This window comes from Oncorhynchus mykiss, chromosome 4 (genome assembly GCF_057628025.1).
Source record: "Oncorhynchus mykiss isolate SJ-2025 chromosome 4, ASM5762802v1, whole genome shotgun sequence".
Lineage (NCBI taxonomy): Eukaryota > Metazoa > Chordata > Actinopteri > Salmoniformes > Salmonidae > Oncorhynchus > Oncorhynchus mykiss.
The window spans coordinates 71701607-71719391 of NC_143025.1; the positions used below are offsets into that span (position 1 = coordinate 71701607).

At 43.2% G+C, this 17785-nt stretch overlaps 1 protein-coding gene across 2 annotated transcripts in view; it reads left to right on the forward strand.

The window, feature by feature from the left end:
* Positions 1 to 17785, forward strand: part of LOC110522328 (very long chain fatty acid elongase 4) — a 466463-nt gene that overhangs the window by 443816 nt on the left and 4862 nt on the right. The window contains exons 1-4 of one of the 2 annotated variants that reach the window (XM_021600648.3): positions 8222 to 9082; positions 11950 to 12045; positions 14418 to 14605; positions 15153 to 15233. In XM_021600648.3, coding sequence (XP_021456323.1) covers positions 11979 to 12045; positions 14418 to 14605; positions 15153 to 15233 — 336 coding nt within the window. In that variant the 5' untranslated portion in view covers positions 8222 to 9082; positions 11950 to 11978. Of the gene's footprint in view, positions 1 to 8221; positions 9083 to 11949; positions 12046 to 14417; positions 14606 to 15152; positions 15234 to 17785 lie in introns of those variants that run through there. The other variant, XM_090232947.1, reaches the window with a different exon arrangement.

Sequence of the window (17785 nt, forward strand, 5' to 3'; positions counted from 1 at the left end):
ACTTTACATGTTGCGTTTATATTTTTGTTCAGTGTAGTAACTCCACAGCAATAGCCAGCTGAGTGTACATTTAGGGTATTTCACTGGATTGTACTATATGCAATGTGCCTCTTATTTTTGCTTCATCCTTGTGCTTTATTTTTAGATGTTTCATGGTTCACAAAGATATGTGCGAAATCAACGCATTGAAACAAGTCTTCCCTGAATCAGATGTTCTCCTATGCTGGTATCACATCCTTCAATTAGCTGTCAAAAGTGTGAATGGCCATATGACTGTGTTAGTCCTGGATCATCAAGTGCTTGTAGCCATTTAAAAAAATCTTTATATTCTTCAAATACTAGTATGGCAATTTTATTCTAAATGTTATGTCTGTTGTAGTGAACTCAGATAACATGTTTTTATTCATAGGCAGTCATCCCATGGTTGAAGAAGACAGATTCTGGAGTCAGTGGGCCTACCAATAAAGACTCAAAGCCTGTGCAACGGTATGTAGTGTTTTACTAGTATAATAGCTTTATACTGCTAATGGCATGTACTGTATGTTGCTGTAAGTACCCCTGCACAGTTCCATACTAAGGAAAAAAATTATATTCTGTTTTTCAATGCAGAGGTTTGACTTTTAGGAAACTGCCAAGGGTTTCAAGCAGTACAGGGAGAGGCTTGGCCTTTACATGGGAAGATTTTGGATATTGCTACAAGTTTGGGGAATCTTACATCAGCAATTTGGTTTGAACGGTAAGTAAATCCAAAATCACAAAGACACTTTTAACCTTATTGTTATAGCAATACCTCATCCTTATGAATAGTCATTCATCATTTGATCAGGTTCAGTACAGATTGCAGGGTGAGGGTGCTAAGGGTGCTATTGAGGAGGGTGCTATTGAGGGTGCTAAGCAGGGACCGCCACAGTCATGAGGATCCAGGATCACCATAGTGATGACAATCTGGGACCACCACAGTCCAGGACGTTTCAGGACTGCCACAGTCATGACGATCCAGGACTGCCACAGTGGACAAGAAGGAAAATTGACAAATATAATCCAACAAATTTCCATAAGATTAGCTTCTTATTATCTTTTTAGCTAGTTTTTAGCAAGCTAGCTAACTATTTCCCCTCTATTTACTTTAAGCTGCTAACTATACTTCAACTATAATCAGCCAAATATATTATTAGCTAATAAAAAGCATGGCAAGGCACTTCAATGCCAGCTAGCTTTAACGCTAGTTCTCTCACTGTTTTCCCTTCATTACTTTTTAGCTAGATAGCTTGCTTGCTGCTAGCTTAAAGCTAAACCGTGCTCTAAAAATAGTATAATCCGCTAATAAAAAGCATAGCAAGGCACTTCAATGCCAGTTAGCTTAATGCTAGTTAGCGTTCTGTTTTCCCTCCATTACTTTTTTAGCTAGATAGTTTGCTTGATGGTAACTTAAAGCTTACCTGTGCTCTAGAACAATGCTAAGCAAAAATTTTCAATAAGGTGCCATTTTTTTAATGTTTTGGGTCATGGAGATGGAAAAATATTATGAAACGTTTCTACCTATTGAAAAGCAGTGCACACGTTGATTCTGTATTTCCTGGAAAGGCAGAGTTTTACTTTTGCACAAGTGAGGAGGTGGGACTGTGCACGCACAAACTGATGATGTTACAAGGGTGCATGACTGTCTAATTAGTTGATGAACTTGTTGATCGAGGGGTAAAATAATAAAGACAATCCAGGAGTGCATCCTACTTGGTGAAATCATAATGTGCGTGTGTGTGTCTCAGTCCCCAGATTTAAACCCAATTGGGTCCCAGAATATGCACTCACTACTGTAAGTCGCTCTGGATAGGTGCGTTGTGCGTCTGCCAAAATGTAAACAGTTATGGAAGATTCTGGCGCGGCACTTGAGACAGCATTTTCCACTTAGTGAAGCTGACTAAAGGCGTTAGCATCCTTCCTAGACGTAAGAGTTTGTGAATATATTATGACTACGTTTTTGTCGTTTTGGACTTCGGTGAGTTTTTTTTGGGGCGGTTTGGAGGCAAGCCGAAGTTCGGAGCTGAAGTCTACGCCCCTTTGTCAGTGATTGGTCAACAGTAGGGATTCTTCAATAAAGCCTTTGTTGCCATTCAACGAGAGACAACTCGTTTTCATGCAAATTCTTTCATTAAGAAATACTGCACCAAACATCTTAATTAGATGTAAAATTGCACAACTAAGATCTCTGCAAAAACGTCACAATTAATCACACATTTCTTGAGTTACTTTTGTGTATATACTGGCTACAGCATCTCAAAATAGACAAACAGTACTATTGCCGCTTTTTTCTCATTTTGTCACGACTTCGGCCGAAGTTGGCTCCCCTGCCTGTTCGGGCGGTGCTCGGCAGTCGTCGTCACCGTCCTACTAGCCGCCACCGATCCCTTTTCCGTTTGTCTGTTTGTTTTGTCTTATTAGTTTCACCTGTGTTTCTGTTGTTTGGTTTAATTAACTTCCCTATATTTAGTAGGTAGAGCCGCCCTTGTTTTGTGCGGGATTGTCTTTATGTTACGTGTGTGCATTTTAGGTAGTGGTGGATTTTCTTTTCTTTAACTTGGCAGCCTGTGGTTTTTTGGTTGTCTCGTTGTGTGTCCTGCGCCCTGTATTTGTTGGGCTTATTATTTTGTTGTGCCTGAGTAAAGCACTTAACCTCAGTGGAACTCTCTCTGTGTCTGATTCCTGCACCCACCTAGTCCCGCGTGACACATTTTTCAAGCAAAGGTCTTTTATTAAGGGAGTATGCGAGTACACTTGTTTGGTTCGGCTAGCCGAGTTCGCCTAGGCGCCAGCCAAACTGAAGCATGCCAACGCCTTTATTCAGCCCACTATCTGATGCTCTCCCCAGTCTGCAGACCTCCCAGCAGGCATTTGAACAGGTGTCACGGTGCAGTTGCCATCAAGTGTGTGTGTTTGTGTCTGTTCTTGGAGCCCAAACACTGCACCCTGCGTGTAGTATCTGAGCATTTATGTTTGTTTGGTTTGGCAGCGGTGCTGAGGCAGAGCCCGTAATGAAGGCTGTATATGGTCGATTGACAGTGAGAGCAGGTGGATCTATGGAACTTTTTATTTCTTGCTCTCTCTCACACTGATACGCACAAATAAACAATATCTCTCTTGCCCCCTCTTCTCTTTTTCTCATGTATTGACTATCACTCTCTGTCTCTCTCTTCCGTTTTCTCTTGCTCCCTTTCTTCTCTCTCTCTCACTCTCTCTCACTCTCTTTCTCTCTCTCACTCTCTGTCTTTCAGTCTCTCACACACACATACACACACAGTGCTGTAGAGCCCTGCTGTTGGCTCTTGTGCTTGGCCCAATAAACAGATTCCTGCATCAGATTACTGAGGGGAAATGAGAGAGATGTGCTCCTCAGGATCATCATGCAACACAGAAACACTGTGACCCTTCAAAGTGCTGCTTCCTCCTTCCTCTCCTCTCCTTTCCTGTCCTCCCTACACTCATCTTCACAGAGGAAGGTGCAGGCAGTGTGTGTATGCGTGTGTGTGCATGTGCGTAGGTGTGTAGGTGTGCGTAAGTGTAGGTCTGCACCCCTGCCCACTAGCTCTGCCCTCCCCCTCCCTAGAATAGCAGAAAAACTGCAACATTTTCTCTCAGACTCATAGCAAAATGTATAGAATAGCATGAAATTAGGTTTAAAACAGAAACATTTTCCCTTTTCCCCATGGCAAAATGGATCAAATTGCAGGAAATTAGCTGCTTTCCCCCAAAAATGTGTAAATAAATAAAACACAATGGGGGAGCCTCGTGAAACTGTTGTACGTGTGTGCGTGCGTGTGTGTTAGATGTGTCCGATTAGTCCATCGTGAAATTGAAGACAGGAACGGGTACTGTAACATATTGTGTAATATTTTCCCCTCCCTTGATTCGTGAATGAAGCAGGGCCTTGGATGCGGTTTGGAGAGGACCCTCCAGTTGGAACTTTGACATCCCTAATGGAAAAGTACAAAATAACAGACAGAGGAATAAAAATTAGAGTGTCAAAGGTTTGAGCGAAGGATTTCCTGACTTTGGGTATCATTATGATGTCCAAAAGCAACAACAACCCAAATATACCCTCTGACTGGTTATCTAAGTAGAACTAATTGTGTCAGTGAAGCAGTGAAAATACAGTAGGTAGTCAATCTTTTACTTTCAATCAAATTAATTCAATGGAATCTTGGGCAGAAATTTGAGAATATTGAATATTCTGTGCAATAATTACCATGAGCCTACTGCCAGTGGTGTAAAGTACTTAAGTAAAAATACTTTAAAGTACTACTTTAGTCGTTTTTTGGTGGTATCTGTATTTTACTTTACTATTTATATTTTTGCCAATTTGAACTTTTACTTCACTACATTCCTGAAGAAAATAATGTACTTTTTACTCCATGCATTTTCCCTGACACCCAAAAGTATTAGCTACATTTTGACAGGAAAAGGGTCCAATGCACACACTTATCAAGAGAACATCCCTGGTCCTCCCTACTGCCCCTGATCTGGTGGATTCACTAAACGCAAATGTTTCATTTGTAAAGTATGTCAGAATGTTGGAGTGTGCCCCTGACTATCCGTCAATAAAAAATAGAAATAAAATTGTGCAGTCTGGTTTGCTTAATATAATAAATGGTTTATACATTTTAGCAATTCCATTTACTTTCACTTAAGTCATTTTCTATCTTTACTTTTACTCAAGAATGACAATAGAGTACTTTTTCCACCACTGCCTAAAAAAAGAAAACTTGGTTACAGAGAATGTAGGCCAGAGGAAGCTCTCTTCTGTAACCAACAAGTAAAGCTGGGTTGTATCTAATGATGGTGTGACACTTCCACCTAGCGGTGAATTCAAAATATATCTCAATGTTGACCACCTCAGTGACTGGACTATAGGACACACTCTAAAGACTAATTGATAGGCTAATGGTTTGACACACTATGGGACATTGGCACATATCCAAAAGCTACTTACAGCCACAGACCTATAGCCTAAATAGCAACTAGAGAGAGAATACACACATTTGTTGTATGAAGCATCTCCTCTACCCAAATTAAGCAATAATAGAATCACTAGGCTATTTATATTTCTGATTTAAAAAATGCCTCGTATAGCCTATTCTTGGTATAAATTAAAGTCCAAATCTGCAATGACAATACTGACAATGTAGAATATCCTACTAATGGGTGTAATCAAGGCCAAAAACGCAAATGCATTTGCAGCAAATGCATTTGTCCAGGAGGTTCCACACACGGTGCAACAGCAGAGATGCGCCCTTATATCAAGCTGTCAATCCCAAACCACCCCATCGCCCCAACCAACTCTTTTGGCGGACCCTTGTTGTCACGTGTTGTTGACGAAACGCTAAGGGTGACTTCCAGAGAGTGGAGAGGGGATCAATAAACACATCAACTTCGGAACACACTTCTGACTTGAATGATGCAATTCATGTTCTACTTTTAAATCATACAAATTTGAATGAACAAATTCCCTTACAATTTTCTTTGAAATTGTGCAAACTCCAAACATTTATTGAACTGCATTGTTGGTTAAGGGCTCGTAAGTAAGCATTTCACAGTAAGGTCTACTACACCTGTTGTATTCGGCGCATGTGACAAATAACATTTGATATGATTTGATTTGATATCACAGTGCGTTGTATGGATAGCTCTTTGCTCTGAAGCCTACAGCATTGCTGGCTTGGTCGAAGAGAGTCATGGGTAACTGCATACATGGAGTGTGTCTAAAAGTGGGCGTGTCAACAGAACTGGGAGGATCAACAGAAGTGGGTGTATAGTAAGGGAAATAGATAATTGGGCAGATTTGTTGCCACTTAAGACCATTTGTGTGGCAGATTGGGCTGCACAACAAGTCGATTGATGACAACTGGAGAATTCTAGCCATGTTAATTCTCCTAACCTACCACATTAATTATCCTAACCTGCTACGTTAATTATCCTAACCTGCTACATTAGTTATTTGAACCTGCTATGTAAACATTAAACTGACCTGCAGTGCACCTGGCTATGGCCGTTCTAACCAATAATGGAGTGCTGATGTTACACCCATCGCTGTTGATCCACCCATTGATGTTACACCCATCACTGTTGATGAACCCACTGATGTTACACCCATCACTGTTGATCCATCCACTGATGTTACACCCATCCCTGTTGATCCACCCACTGATGTTACACCCATCACTGTTGATCCATCCACTGATGTTACACCCATCCCTGTTGATCCACCCATTGATGTTACACCCATCACTGTTGATGAACCCACTGATGTTACACCCATCATTGGTGATCCATCCACTGATGTTACACCCATCACTGTTGATCCACCCACTGATGTTACACCCATTGCTGTTGATCCACCCACTGATATTACACCCATTGCTGTTGAGCCACCCACTCCTTTTGCAACGCCGACTTTCTGACACTCCAAGTAGGCAATTACCCATATTTGGTTAAAGTGGCTATCTGAGAGTCTAATCATTTTCCCTCCTTCAGCTTTGAGAGACTTGTGCAAATGTCAGAGGCACGCGTGAATTTGCAAATGGAGGGCCACCGGAGAGGGAGTGATTTGCGATTCAGCTAGAGAATGATAGAGAAAGCGTCCCATTAGTTTCCATTATGGCGTCTGAGCGCACGGGCAGTGCCATTAAGGCAATCTCCATTTTGAAGTAGTCCATTTTCTTCGTCACGATTGTCTGATCCATCCTGATGACCCAGTTGGACATGACTCCAACAGGGTCATCAGGAGGAATCAGCCAATAAGGTTGGAAGTCCCACCCAGTTGACTACATTGAAATGGTGGAAGCCCTCAATGGCGCTGGACATGCTAAATGACCATTTGGCCACTAGAAGCCTTTGTCATTCTATATGGATTCAGCCAAGTTCTTGCTAAGATTCATTTTTAGTCATCAAATGTATTTATATAGCCCTTCGTACATCAGCTGATATCTCAAAGTGCTGTACAGAAACCCAGCCTAAAACCCCAAACAGCAAGCAATGCAGGTGTAGAAGCACGGTGGCTAGGAAAAACTCCCTAGAAAGGCCAAAACCTAGGAAGAAACCTAGAGAGGAACCAGGCTATGTGGGGTGGCCAGTCCTCTTCTGGCTGTGCCGGGTGGAGATTATAACAGAACATGGCCAAGATGTTCAAATGTTCATAAATGACCAGCATGGTCCAATAATAATAAGGCAGAACAGTTGAAACTGGAGCAGCAGCACGGCCAGGTGGACTGGGGACAGCAAGGAGTCATCATGTCAGGTAGTCCTGAGGTATGGTCCTAGGGCTCAGGTCCTCCGAGAGAGAGAAAGAAAGAAAGAGAGAAAGAGAGAATTAGAGAGAGCACACTTAAATTCACACAGGACACCGAATAGGACAGGAGAAGTACTCCAGATATAACAAACTGACCCTAGCCCCCCGACACATAAACTACTGCAGCATAAATACTGGAGGCTGAGACAGGAGGGGTCAGGAGACACTGTGGCCCCATCCGATGATACCCCCGGACAGGGCCAAACAGGAAGGATATAACCCCACCCACTTTGCCAAAGCACAGCCCCCACACCACTAGAGGGATATCTTCAACCACCAACTTACCATCCTGAGACAAGGCTGAGTATAGCCCACAAACATCTCCGGCACGGCACAACCCAAGGGGGGGGTGCGCCAACCCAGACAGGATGATCACATCAGTGACTCAACCCACTCAAGTGACGCATCCCTCCCAGGGATGGTATGAGAGAGCCCCAGTAAGCCAGTGACTCAGCCCCTGTAATAGGGTTAGAGGCAGAGAATCCCAGTGGAAAGAGGGGGAACCGGCAGCAACGGCGGTTCGTGGCTCCAGAGCCTTTCCGTTCACCTACCCACTCCTGGGCCAGACTACACTCAATCATATGACCCACTGAAGAGATTAGTCTTCAGTAAAGACTTAAAGGTTGAGACCGAGTTTGCGTCTCTTACATGGGTAGGCAGACCATTCCATAAAAATGGAGCTCTATAGGAGAAAGCCCTGCCTCCAGCTGTTTGCTTAGAAATTCTTGGGACAATTAGGAGGCCTGCGTCTTGTGACCGTAGCGTACGTGTAGGTATGTACGGCAGGACCAAATCAGAGAGATAGGTAAGGAGCAAGCCCATGTAATGCTTTGTAGGTTAGCAGTAAAACCTTGAATTTAGCCCTTGCCTTGACAGGAAGCCAGTGTAGGGAGGCTAGCACTGGAGTAATATGATCAATTGTTTTGGTTCTAGTCAGGATTCTAGCAGCCGTATTTAGCACTAACTGAAGTTTATTTAGTGCTTTATCCAGGTAGCCGGAAAGTAGAGCATTGCAGTAGTCTAACCTAGAAGTGACAAAAGCATGGATTCATTTTTCTGCATAATTTTTGGACAGATTTTTGCAATGTTACGTAGATGGAAAAAAGCTGTCCTTGAAATGGTCTTGATATGTTCTTCAAAAGAGAGATCAGGGTCCAGAGTAACGCCGAGGTCCTTCACAGTTTTATTTGAGACGACTGTACAACCATTAAGATTAATTGTCAGATTCAACAGAAGATCTCTTTGTTTCTTGGGACCTAGAACAAGCATCTCTGTTTTGTCCGAGTTTAAAAGTAGAAAGTTTGCAGCCATCCACTTCCTTATGTCTGAAACACATGCTTCTAGCGAGGGAAGCCATTTCTAGTGTCTTCCCCATTCTCCTATCACTTGAAGGGGCTGAATAAGGGGACAGGGTGGAAGTTGATCATCTCTATCAAGCAAAGGGGCCATCAGTCTTTCCAGTCAGTGTAGCGGTCCCTGGAGTGCAATAACCGCATGCGCAGTGCCATCAGTCTCGTCGTGTATCCTGAAGATCGAAAACAGAGAAGATGAGCCTGAGCACCCAGCACGGAACTCATGCATGATTTCCGCTTGCCTTTTGTAGTTTTTGCCTAATTCGGGGTTGATGTCGAATTGTCCAGCAGTGTTGGAGATCAACAGCTATAACGGCAGAATACGGTAATTTAAAGGTGTTGGGCATCACATTGCACCGGATGTCATTACACGCACCTAAATCTCGAAAAGGTATGTAGATATGTATTTTTTCTCCATTATAAAGAAATGGTTAATACCGAAATAAAAACCGTGTGTTTAGGCTATAAGTCTTTATATAGGACATTTGGGGAACATATTAGTGCACAACCTTGGAAAGTGTAGGCTTAGTCTTGTTTAATTAGTCATGAGCTGCTTTGAGGAATTGAACCGTTACATTCTGTTTCGTTCGTGCATTACTTTTATTCCATTAGGCCTACTCCCTCCTCCTTAAAAAACAGTGAACTTCTATGTGAGCGTGCATGACAGATGGCAATAATGTAGCCCGTAAATAGACTTGGCGGAAAGAAACGTGTAGTAGGCAAGCACGTTGTTAGAATAAGATGGGTGGCACATAGAAACGAACGCACTGGATACAGCCTATAAAATGTGTCTATAAAGTGTTTAGAGACTATTTTCATTATATTTTCCTACGAATGGTTGTCCTACTAAAGTTTTTGTATGAATTGTTAACCACATAATTTCCCCTGTTCAATCAACCACATTTTGACAATCCCCTGTCGCCCTGCGAATGTGGGTCGTCCGGCATTTGCACTTACATCTAAGCTCGTAGATCAATTGGATTTAAGCCTCTTGAGTGCTCCGCCCGAAACCTGCTGACACGCCCGGGGTCTTTGTGTGCGATCATGCCCGTTTCCATGGGCGACCGGGTCTATTCGCTGGGTGACGTTTTTTCTCCTTCCATCCTCTCCTTTCCTCTTCCGTTTTGAAAACAAAACTAAACCCCCATTGTCAGTGAATGCATATGTTTTTTCAGGGTCCCCCAAACTTCCCAATACATTTTCACAAATTCATTAGGCCTAACATGATCTATATGCACATGAGATGGTTCTAGTGTATGGTTCTTTAGTGCATGTTATTATAATAATATAACATTAACTTTATTTGTATATTCCTTTTCAATAAAAGTATCAAAGTGCTTCATGTCATAAAATATCAAATAAAAGTACTAACAAAGTAATAAAAACAAGAGGAACATCTTTAGGCCTCTGCATTCTCATCTGTGGCGACTGTTATTGAACTGATCCACGGGTTGAATAATAGATGAATAAATGGACACCTGTTGTAAGATGGATACGGATAGGCCTATACTGTTGTAAGATGGATAGGGATAGGCCTATGCTGTTGTAAGATGGATAGGGATAGGCCTATACTGTTGTAAGATGGATAGGGATAGGCCTATACTGTTGTAAGATGGATAGGGATAGGCCTATGCTGTTGTAAGATGGATAGGGATAGGCCTATGCTGTTGTAAGATGGATAGGGATAGGCCTATACTGTTGTAAGATGGATAGGGATAGGCCTATACTGTTGTAAGATGGATAGGGATAGGCCTATACTGTTGTAAGATGGATAGGGATAGGCCTATACTGTTGTAAGATGGATAGGGATAGGCCTATGCTGTTGTAAGATGGATAGGGATAGGCCTATACTGTTGTAAGATGGATAGGGATAGGCCTAGGCTGTTGTAAGATGGATAGGGATAGGCCTATGCTGTTGTAAGATGGATAGGGATAGGCCTATGCTGCAATTATGTAACGTTGTTCTCCATAGCTCATATGTTATGCATCAACTCAAATCATGCTAGAGTGGCACACTGTAACGGTTGTCGTCGGGAGAAAGAGAGGACCAAGGTGCAGCGTGGTAAGTATTCATTGTAATTTAATAAAGAATGAATACTGAAACAAAAACAATACACGACAAACGAACAGTCCTGAACGGTGCAACAAAACACAGAATATAAAATAAACACCCACAACTCAAAAGTGAAACCAGGCTACCTAAGTATGATTCTCAATCAGGGACAACGATTGACAGCTGCCTCTGATTGAGAACCATACCAGGCCGAACACAGAAAATCCCAAATTATAGAAAAAAGAACATAGACAACCCACCCAACTCACGCCCTGACCATACTAAAACAAAGACATAATGAAAGAACTAAGGTCAGAACATGACACACACATTTGTCAACTTTTTAATCAGTGTTTTTTTTTCTAATCTTGTTGCAGAATGGGTAACCCTAGGGATGGGATAACCACACACATATAGACCTACAGCCATGTGTGTGGAGACAGAAAGAGAGAGAGAGACCCTCTTATGAACATTGATCTCTCATCTCTTATCCTCCGTAATGAACTTAAACTGCTTTTATGGCAGCGACCGGCCAGGTCTCTCACAGGTCTCTTATGCATGTTAGCATTACCAGCAGCTAGCTAGCGCCTCGAACAGTGACAGCTGTGTAGGGGGTTGAGGAGGCACCCCGCCTTATTAATGGTCAGACAAACACTGATCAGTTGTTCAGTCCTCTTTCAGATCTGTGCAATTAGTGTGAGGCTGGAAATAAACCCTGCACAAACAGTTTAGACCAGGGAATGTTCTTACCAATTGGTGTTGCATGTGCAGAGTTTGGCAAACTCAGGTTTTGAACTTGATGGGCATCATGAAAACTTGGTGCGGCACATGGGGGATGTGTGAAACCTACTCCTTAGAGTGAAGTGTCCCCACTTGCACTAGTGGATAGCTAGTGTTTTGCATGGCGGCGACTGGTAAGACACTTCAGGAGGGCAGTCACGCGTGCTTGCAAGGCACAGGTCCTGGGTTCGAGCCTCGGTTTGAGCCGCATCAGGAGAAAGTGGTACTCACTAAACAAGCAGCGTGACATCCTTTACATTAGAACCAAATGTTATGTTAAGGTTTTCAACTATCTAAAGGGGCTAATTGCATTTCTTGTCTAGCTTTCTTTACGCTAACACACCTGCTCCTTTTCCCAGATGAACTCGCTTAAAAGCGAGCTCAAGTAGTCTGTCATGAAGTTTCTCCTCTATCTCTCACTGCAGCATAAGCAGGACCAAATCCAGACGCAGTCATGGAAGCTCTCACCCACTTTATGAATGACACGGTAGAGTTCTACAGATGGAGCCTTACTATAGCAGGTGAGTTAGTGTTGATCTCTCTTCTCTCACATAGCAGGGGCAGTCTGCTAATGTAACCACACACATGCACACAAACCCAGGTACACCACACACACATACAGTACCAGTCAAAAGTTTTGACACCCCAACTCATTCAAGAGTTTTTCTTTATTTTTTTTACTATATTCTACATTGTAGAATAATGGCAAAGACATCAAAACTATGAAATAACATGACAGCATGACAGCTTTGCACACATGACAGCTTTGCACACTCTTGGCATTCTCTCAACCAGCTTCATGAGGTAGTCACCTGGAATGCATTTCAATTAACAGGTGTGCCTTGTTAAAAGTTCATTTGTGGAATTTCTTTCCTTCTTAATGCGTTTGAGCCAATCAGTTGTGTTGTGACAAAGAAGGGATGGTATACAAAAGATAGCCCTGTTTGGTAAAAGACTAAGTCCATATTATTGCAAGAACAGCTCAAATAAGCAAAGAGAAATGACAGTCCATCATTACTTTAAGACATGAAGGTCAGTCAATCCGGAAAATTTCTGGAATTTTTAAAGTTTCTTCAAGTGCAGTCGCAAAAACCATCAAGCGCTATGTTGAAACTGGCTCTCATGAGGACCGCCACAGGAAAGGAAGACCCAGAGTTACCTCTGCTGTGGTATGATGAAACTGGCTCTCATGAGGACTGCCACAGGAAAGGAAGACCCAGAGTTACCTCTGCTGTGGTATGATGAAACTGGCTCTCATGAGGACTGCCACAGGAAAGGAAGACCCAGAGTTACCTCTGCTGCAGAGGATTAGTTCATTAGAGTTACCAGCCACAGAAATTGCAGCCCAAATAAATACTTCATGGAGTTCAAGTAACAGACACATCTCAACATCAACTGTTCAGAGGAGACTGCATGAATCAGGGCTTCATGGTCAAATTGCTGCAAAGAAACCACTACTAAAGGACACCAATAATAAGACGAGACTTGCTTGGGCCAAGAAACATGAGCAATGGACATTAGACCGGTGGAAATCTGTCCTTTGTCTGATGAGTCCAAATTTGAGATATTTGGTTCAAACTGCTGTGTCTTAGTGAGATGCAGAGTAGGTGAACAGATTATCTCCACATGTGTAGTTCACACCGTGAAGCATGGAGGAGGAGGTGTAATGGTGTGGGGGTTCTTTGCTGGTGACACCGTCTGTGATTTATTTAGAATTCAAGGCACACTTAACCAGCATGGCTACCTCAGCATTCTGCAGCAATACACCATCCCATCTGGTTTGCACTTAGTGGGACTATCATTTTATTTTTCAACAGGACAATGACCCAACACACCTCCAGGCTGTGTAAGGGTTATTTGACCAAGAAGAAGAGTGATGGAGTGCTGCATCAGATGACCTGGCCTCCACAATCACCCGACCTCCTTCCAATTGAGATTGTTTGGGATGAGTTGGACTGCAGAGTGAAGGAAAAGCAGCCAACAAGTGCTCAGCATATGTGGGAACTCCTTCAAGACTGTTGGAAAATAATTCCAGGTGAAGCTGGCTGAGAGAATGTCAAGAGTGTGCAAAGCTGTCATCAAGGCAAAGGGTGGCTATTTTGAAGAATCTCAAATATAAAATATATTTTGATTTGGTTAACACTTTTTTCGGTACTACATGATTCCATGTGTTATGTCATCGTTTTGATGTCTTCACTATTATTCTACAATGTAGAAAATAGTCCAAATAAAGAAAAACCCTTGAATGAGTAGGTGTGTCCAAACTTTTGAGTGGTACTTTACATACTACTGTTGACTGTGTCATGTGACTGTTAGAATGTTATTTTTCATGTTTGTTTGACTAACCTAGAAAAAGTATCCTTCTTTTCATTTGACTAACCTACACAGCACCCTCCAACAACACATAAGCACTGTAACTCCTATGGTTGTCCATATGTCTGCCTATGCTGTGTGTGGGGGTCAATCACTGTCTCAGCATTCAAATTGAATAGATATTTAAATAACTTCTTCAAATAACTATTTTTACAATACTCCAGTCCCACCTGTCTACACTAATCTCTATCTCAGTCTGTCTTCAGTTCATTGTCAGTGTTACCTTACACTGAAAGCTACACCTGTAGGCTACGTGCACTAACAGTGTGTGTGTGTGTGTGTGCGTGTGTGTGTGTGCGTGTGTGTGTGTGTGTGTGTGTGTGTGTGTGTGTGTGTGTGTGTGTGTGCAATACAATACACTATTAGCGCAATATGGAACTAGAGTTGAGTATATCCTCAAGACACCATTGGTGCAACATTATGTAGTCTTACATTCATACATTATGTGGTCTTACATGTGAGTGTCTGTTATAATGACCGGTTCTGACATTACCCCTTTCCTCTCCTATCCCTCTTCCAGACAAGCGGGTGGAGAAATGGCCAATGATGTCATCGCCCGCCCCCACCCTGGCCATCAGCTGCCTGTACCTGCTCTTCCTGTGGGCGGGGCCTAAGTACATGCAGAATCGCGAGCCTTTCCAGCTAAGGAAGACCCTCATAGTGTACAACTTCAGTATGGTGATACTCAACTTTTACATCGCCAAAGAGGTAACCAGCTCCTTTCCTTTTTCAACAAAAGTAATTCAGGAAATGTTCCATTTCGTTTCAGGCCATGGTATTCATGATTCCCAGTCCCAGTGTCAGTGTCTACAGATTGGAAAGGGCTTTAAAGTTGATAGCAATATGACACCTGCTCCAGCTAATGTATTGGTGGGCAAGGTTGAGCCATCACCAAATGGATGATGTAGCATGCCATAGACCAACCCTGCCTGAACTCAATACCATACTCCCATACCATACCCAGCACTGCACCTGTCAAACATCCTCTACAGTTACATCTATATAGTCTTTTTAGAACTGTAGGCACAGAGGATACAGGGTCTAGGGCACAACTCCAATCCTCAAAGCCTGCAGTACTGGTGGTTTTCATTTCTCCCTGGCAATTTCTTTCACACGTCCATTCACCCAGGTGTAAATTGGTCTCTGTGGCCCTTGAGGACTATTGTTGTGTATCTGTGGTCTAGAGGAAAGGGACTACCCCAAACGTTGTGTACTTAACGTTGTGTCCGTAACATTGTATCCCTGTGGTCCTCAGCTCCTCCTGGGTGCGAGAGCAGCGGGATACAGCTACCTATGTCAACCTGTCAGCTATTCCAACGACGTCAACGAAGTCAGGGTGAGCAAACTTGACACACTACAGACATACTCTTAATTTGATCACTCTGTTGTTGCAGAGTGTCGTGTCTGTGACTATCATTAAATGTGAAGACTTATTTTATCATGTCGTTGTTGTTTTCTTTGTTGGGATCGCCGGTCCGTCTGCTGGAGAGTCAGTTCATCAGAGACTCTCTGGTTAACTTCCCCAAGAGTCACAATGTCTTTCGTAGTTGTCGCTTTCTCAGTGGCTCTGGATAGCGTCTGTTGTAATGATACGTCAGGCATACAGATGGTTGTTGCATAGAATAGATGCTTCCGCGGTTGTTGTTATTCTCGCACTAGATTTACGTAATTTCAAGCTGCAGACTAGTAATTCTATGTCTAGGATTTGCTCTTATTCTGTAGTGATCGATAGTCTCAGAGTTGAACCATTTCCAGCCGCGTAGCCAACGCTCCACGCTGTATGGTCTTGTCCTTTGGTAATAGAATTGTAGCCATTTCAACGTGGGGACGAAGTCCAAGACCAAGTGAATTTCGTCACAGGGGTTTATATACTTGGGGTAGAAAAGGGGGTGTTTCATCATTCCCACCTGTGTTCATTTGGGGCGGGACCACCGATTGAATAAGCTACAATGGAAAATAATTCTCATTTAGAATGCTAACATCACATTGTTGTCTTCACAAGAGACAACAACAACAAGAGTACCATTATTCATTCAGTTAGATGCAAACCTCATAACTGGGAAGTGTGGACAAGCAGAGATATCCTTATCGTCCTCCTTATCGTCCTCCTTATCGTTATCCTTATCGTCCTCCTTATCGTTAGATGCAAACCTCATAACTGGGAAGTGTGGACAAGCAGAGATATCCTTATCGTGCTCCTTATCGTCCTCCTTATCGTTATCCTTATCGTTATCCTTATCGTCATCCTTGTCCTACTACCTTTCCGTGATGTCACAGAATAAAATAACTTTTTTTTATTTTTACCCCTTTTTCTCCCCAATTTTGTGGTGTCCAATTGTTAGTAGCTACTATCTTGTCTCATCGCTACAACTCCCGTACGGGCTCGGGAGGGACGAAGCTTGAAAGTCATGTGTCCTCCGATACACAACCCAACCTAGCCGCACTGCTTCTTAACACAGCGCGCATCCAACCCGGAAGCCAATGTGTCCATGCACCCGGCCCACCACAGGAGTCGCTGGTGCGCGATGAGACAAGAATTTCCCCACCGGCCAAACCCTCCTGACGCTAGGCCAATTGTGCGTCGCCCCACGGACCTCCCGGTCGGTTACGACAGCGCCTGGGCGCGAACCCAGAGTCTCTGGTGGCACAGCTGGCGCTGCAGTACAGTGCCCTTAACCACTGCGCCACCCGGGAGGCCCAGAATAAAACAACTTTGACAAGATTGTTCTTTAATTACCCACGGAACATTCCCACATTCTCAAAAATATAAATATTGTTTAATTATTCAAACTTTTGATGTCCATGGGTCTCTCTGTGTTCCACAGTTTACATTCCAATCTCGAACACTACAGAGCACAGAGGCAGCATATTTTATGACCGCCATAAAACAGCCGACTTCCAGCTCTCCCCCTCTATGAGAGAGAGCACGCTGTAGAGCGGACCCACTCTAACCTGATCCTTCAGATCACCACAGGAGAGTCATGACATTCCCCCTCTACGAGAGAGAGCACGCTGTAGAGCAGACCCACGGTTACCTGATCCTTCAGATCGCCACAGGAGAGTCATGACATTCCCCCTCTACGAGAGAGAGCACGCTGTAGAGCGGACCCACTCTAACCTGATCCTTCAGATCACCACAGGAGAGTCATGACATTCCCCCTCTACGAGAGAGAGCACGCTGTAGAGCAGACCCACGGTTACCTGATCCTTCAGATCGCCACAGAAGAGTCATGACATTCCCCCTCTACGAGAGAGAGCACGCTGTAGAGCGGACCCACTGTTACCTGATCCTTCAGATTGCCACAGGAGAGTTATGACAAGAGAGCATTAAAAAAAAAACCATTGTATTCACGATTTAAAAAGGCTTCTAAAGTTTGTAATTTCCACTTAAACATTTCAGACTTGATTTTCCAAACGAAAAATGTAACAACACCTACTAAAATGTCCATGAATTATCATCCACATAATAATTCACATTTCTTGTTGCAGCAGCATTATTTTCCTGCTGTAAGAAACTGGTCAAATTAAGATAGTACATCTGTACACTCCTGAAATCGATTTGGTGGACAGACCAAGAGCTAGAGCTTGTCTGGTCATTCTGTTCATAAGCCAGAAAAGACCAGACATGATAGCCTTCTACCCATTTCTTATTGATACAGGCTGGGTCTCTGTATTTGAGGTGTAGAATGAGGTCCAGCTTTAGCAGCATGTGGTTCTCTGTAAGTCTAAGCAGCCGTACTGTAATCTTATTGTAGACTATTACTCTATGTGTGTGTGTGTGTGTGTGTGTGTGTGTGTGTGTGTGTGTGCAAGAGAAAGAGAGAGGGAGAGTAGGAGAATGTCAGAGATAGATCTACGGTGATTCCAGGACAGAGGGGGTGTGACCTT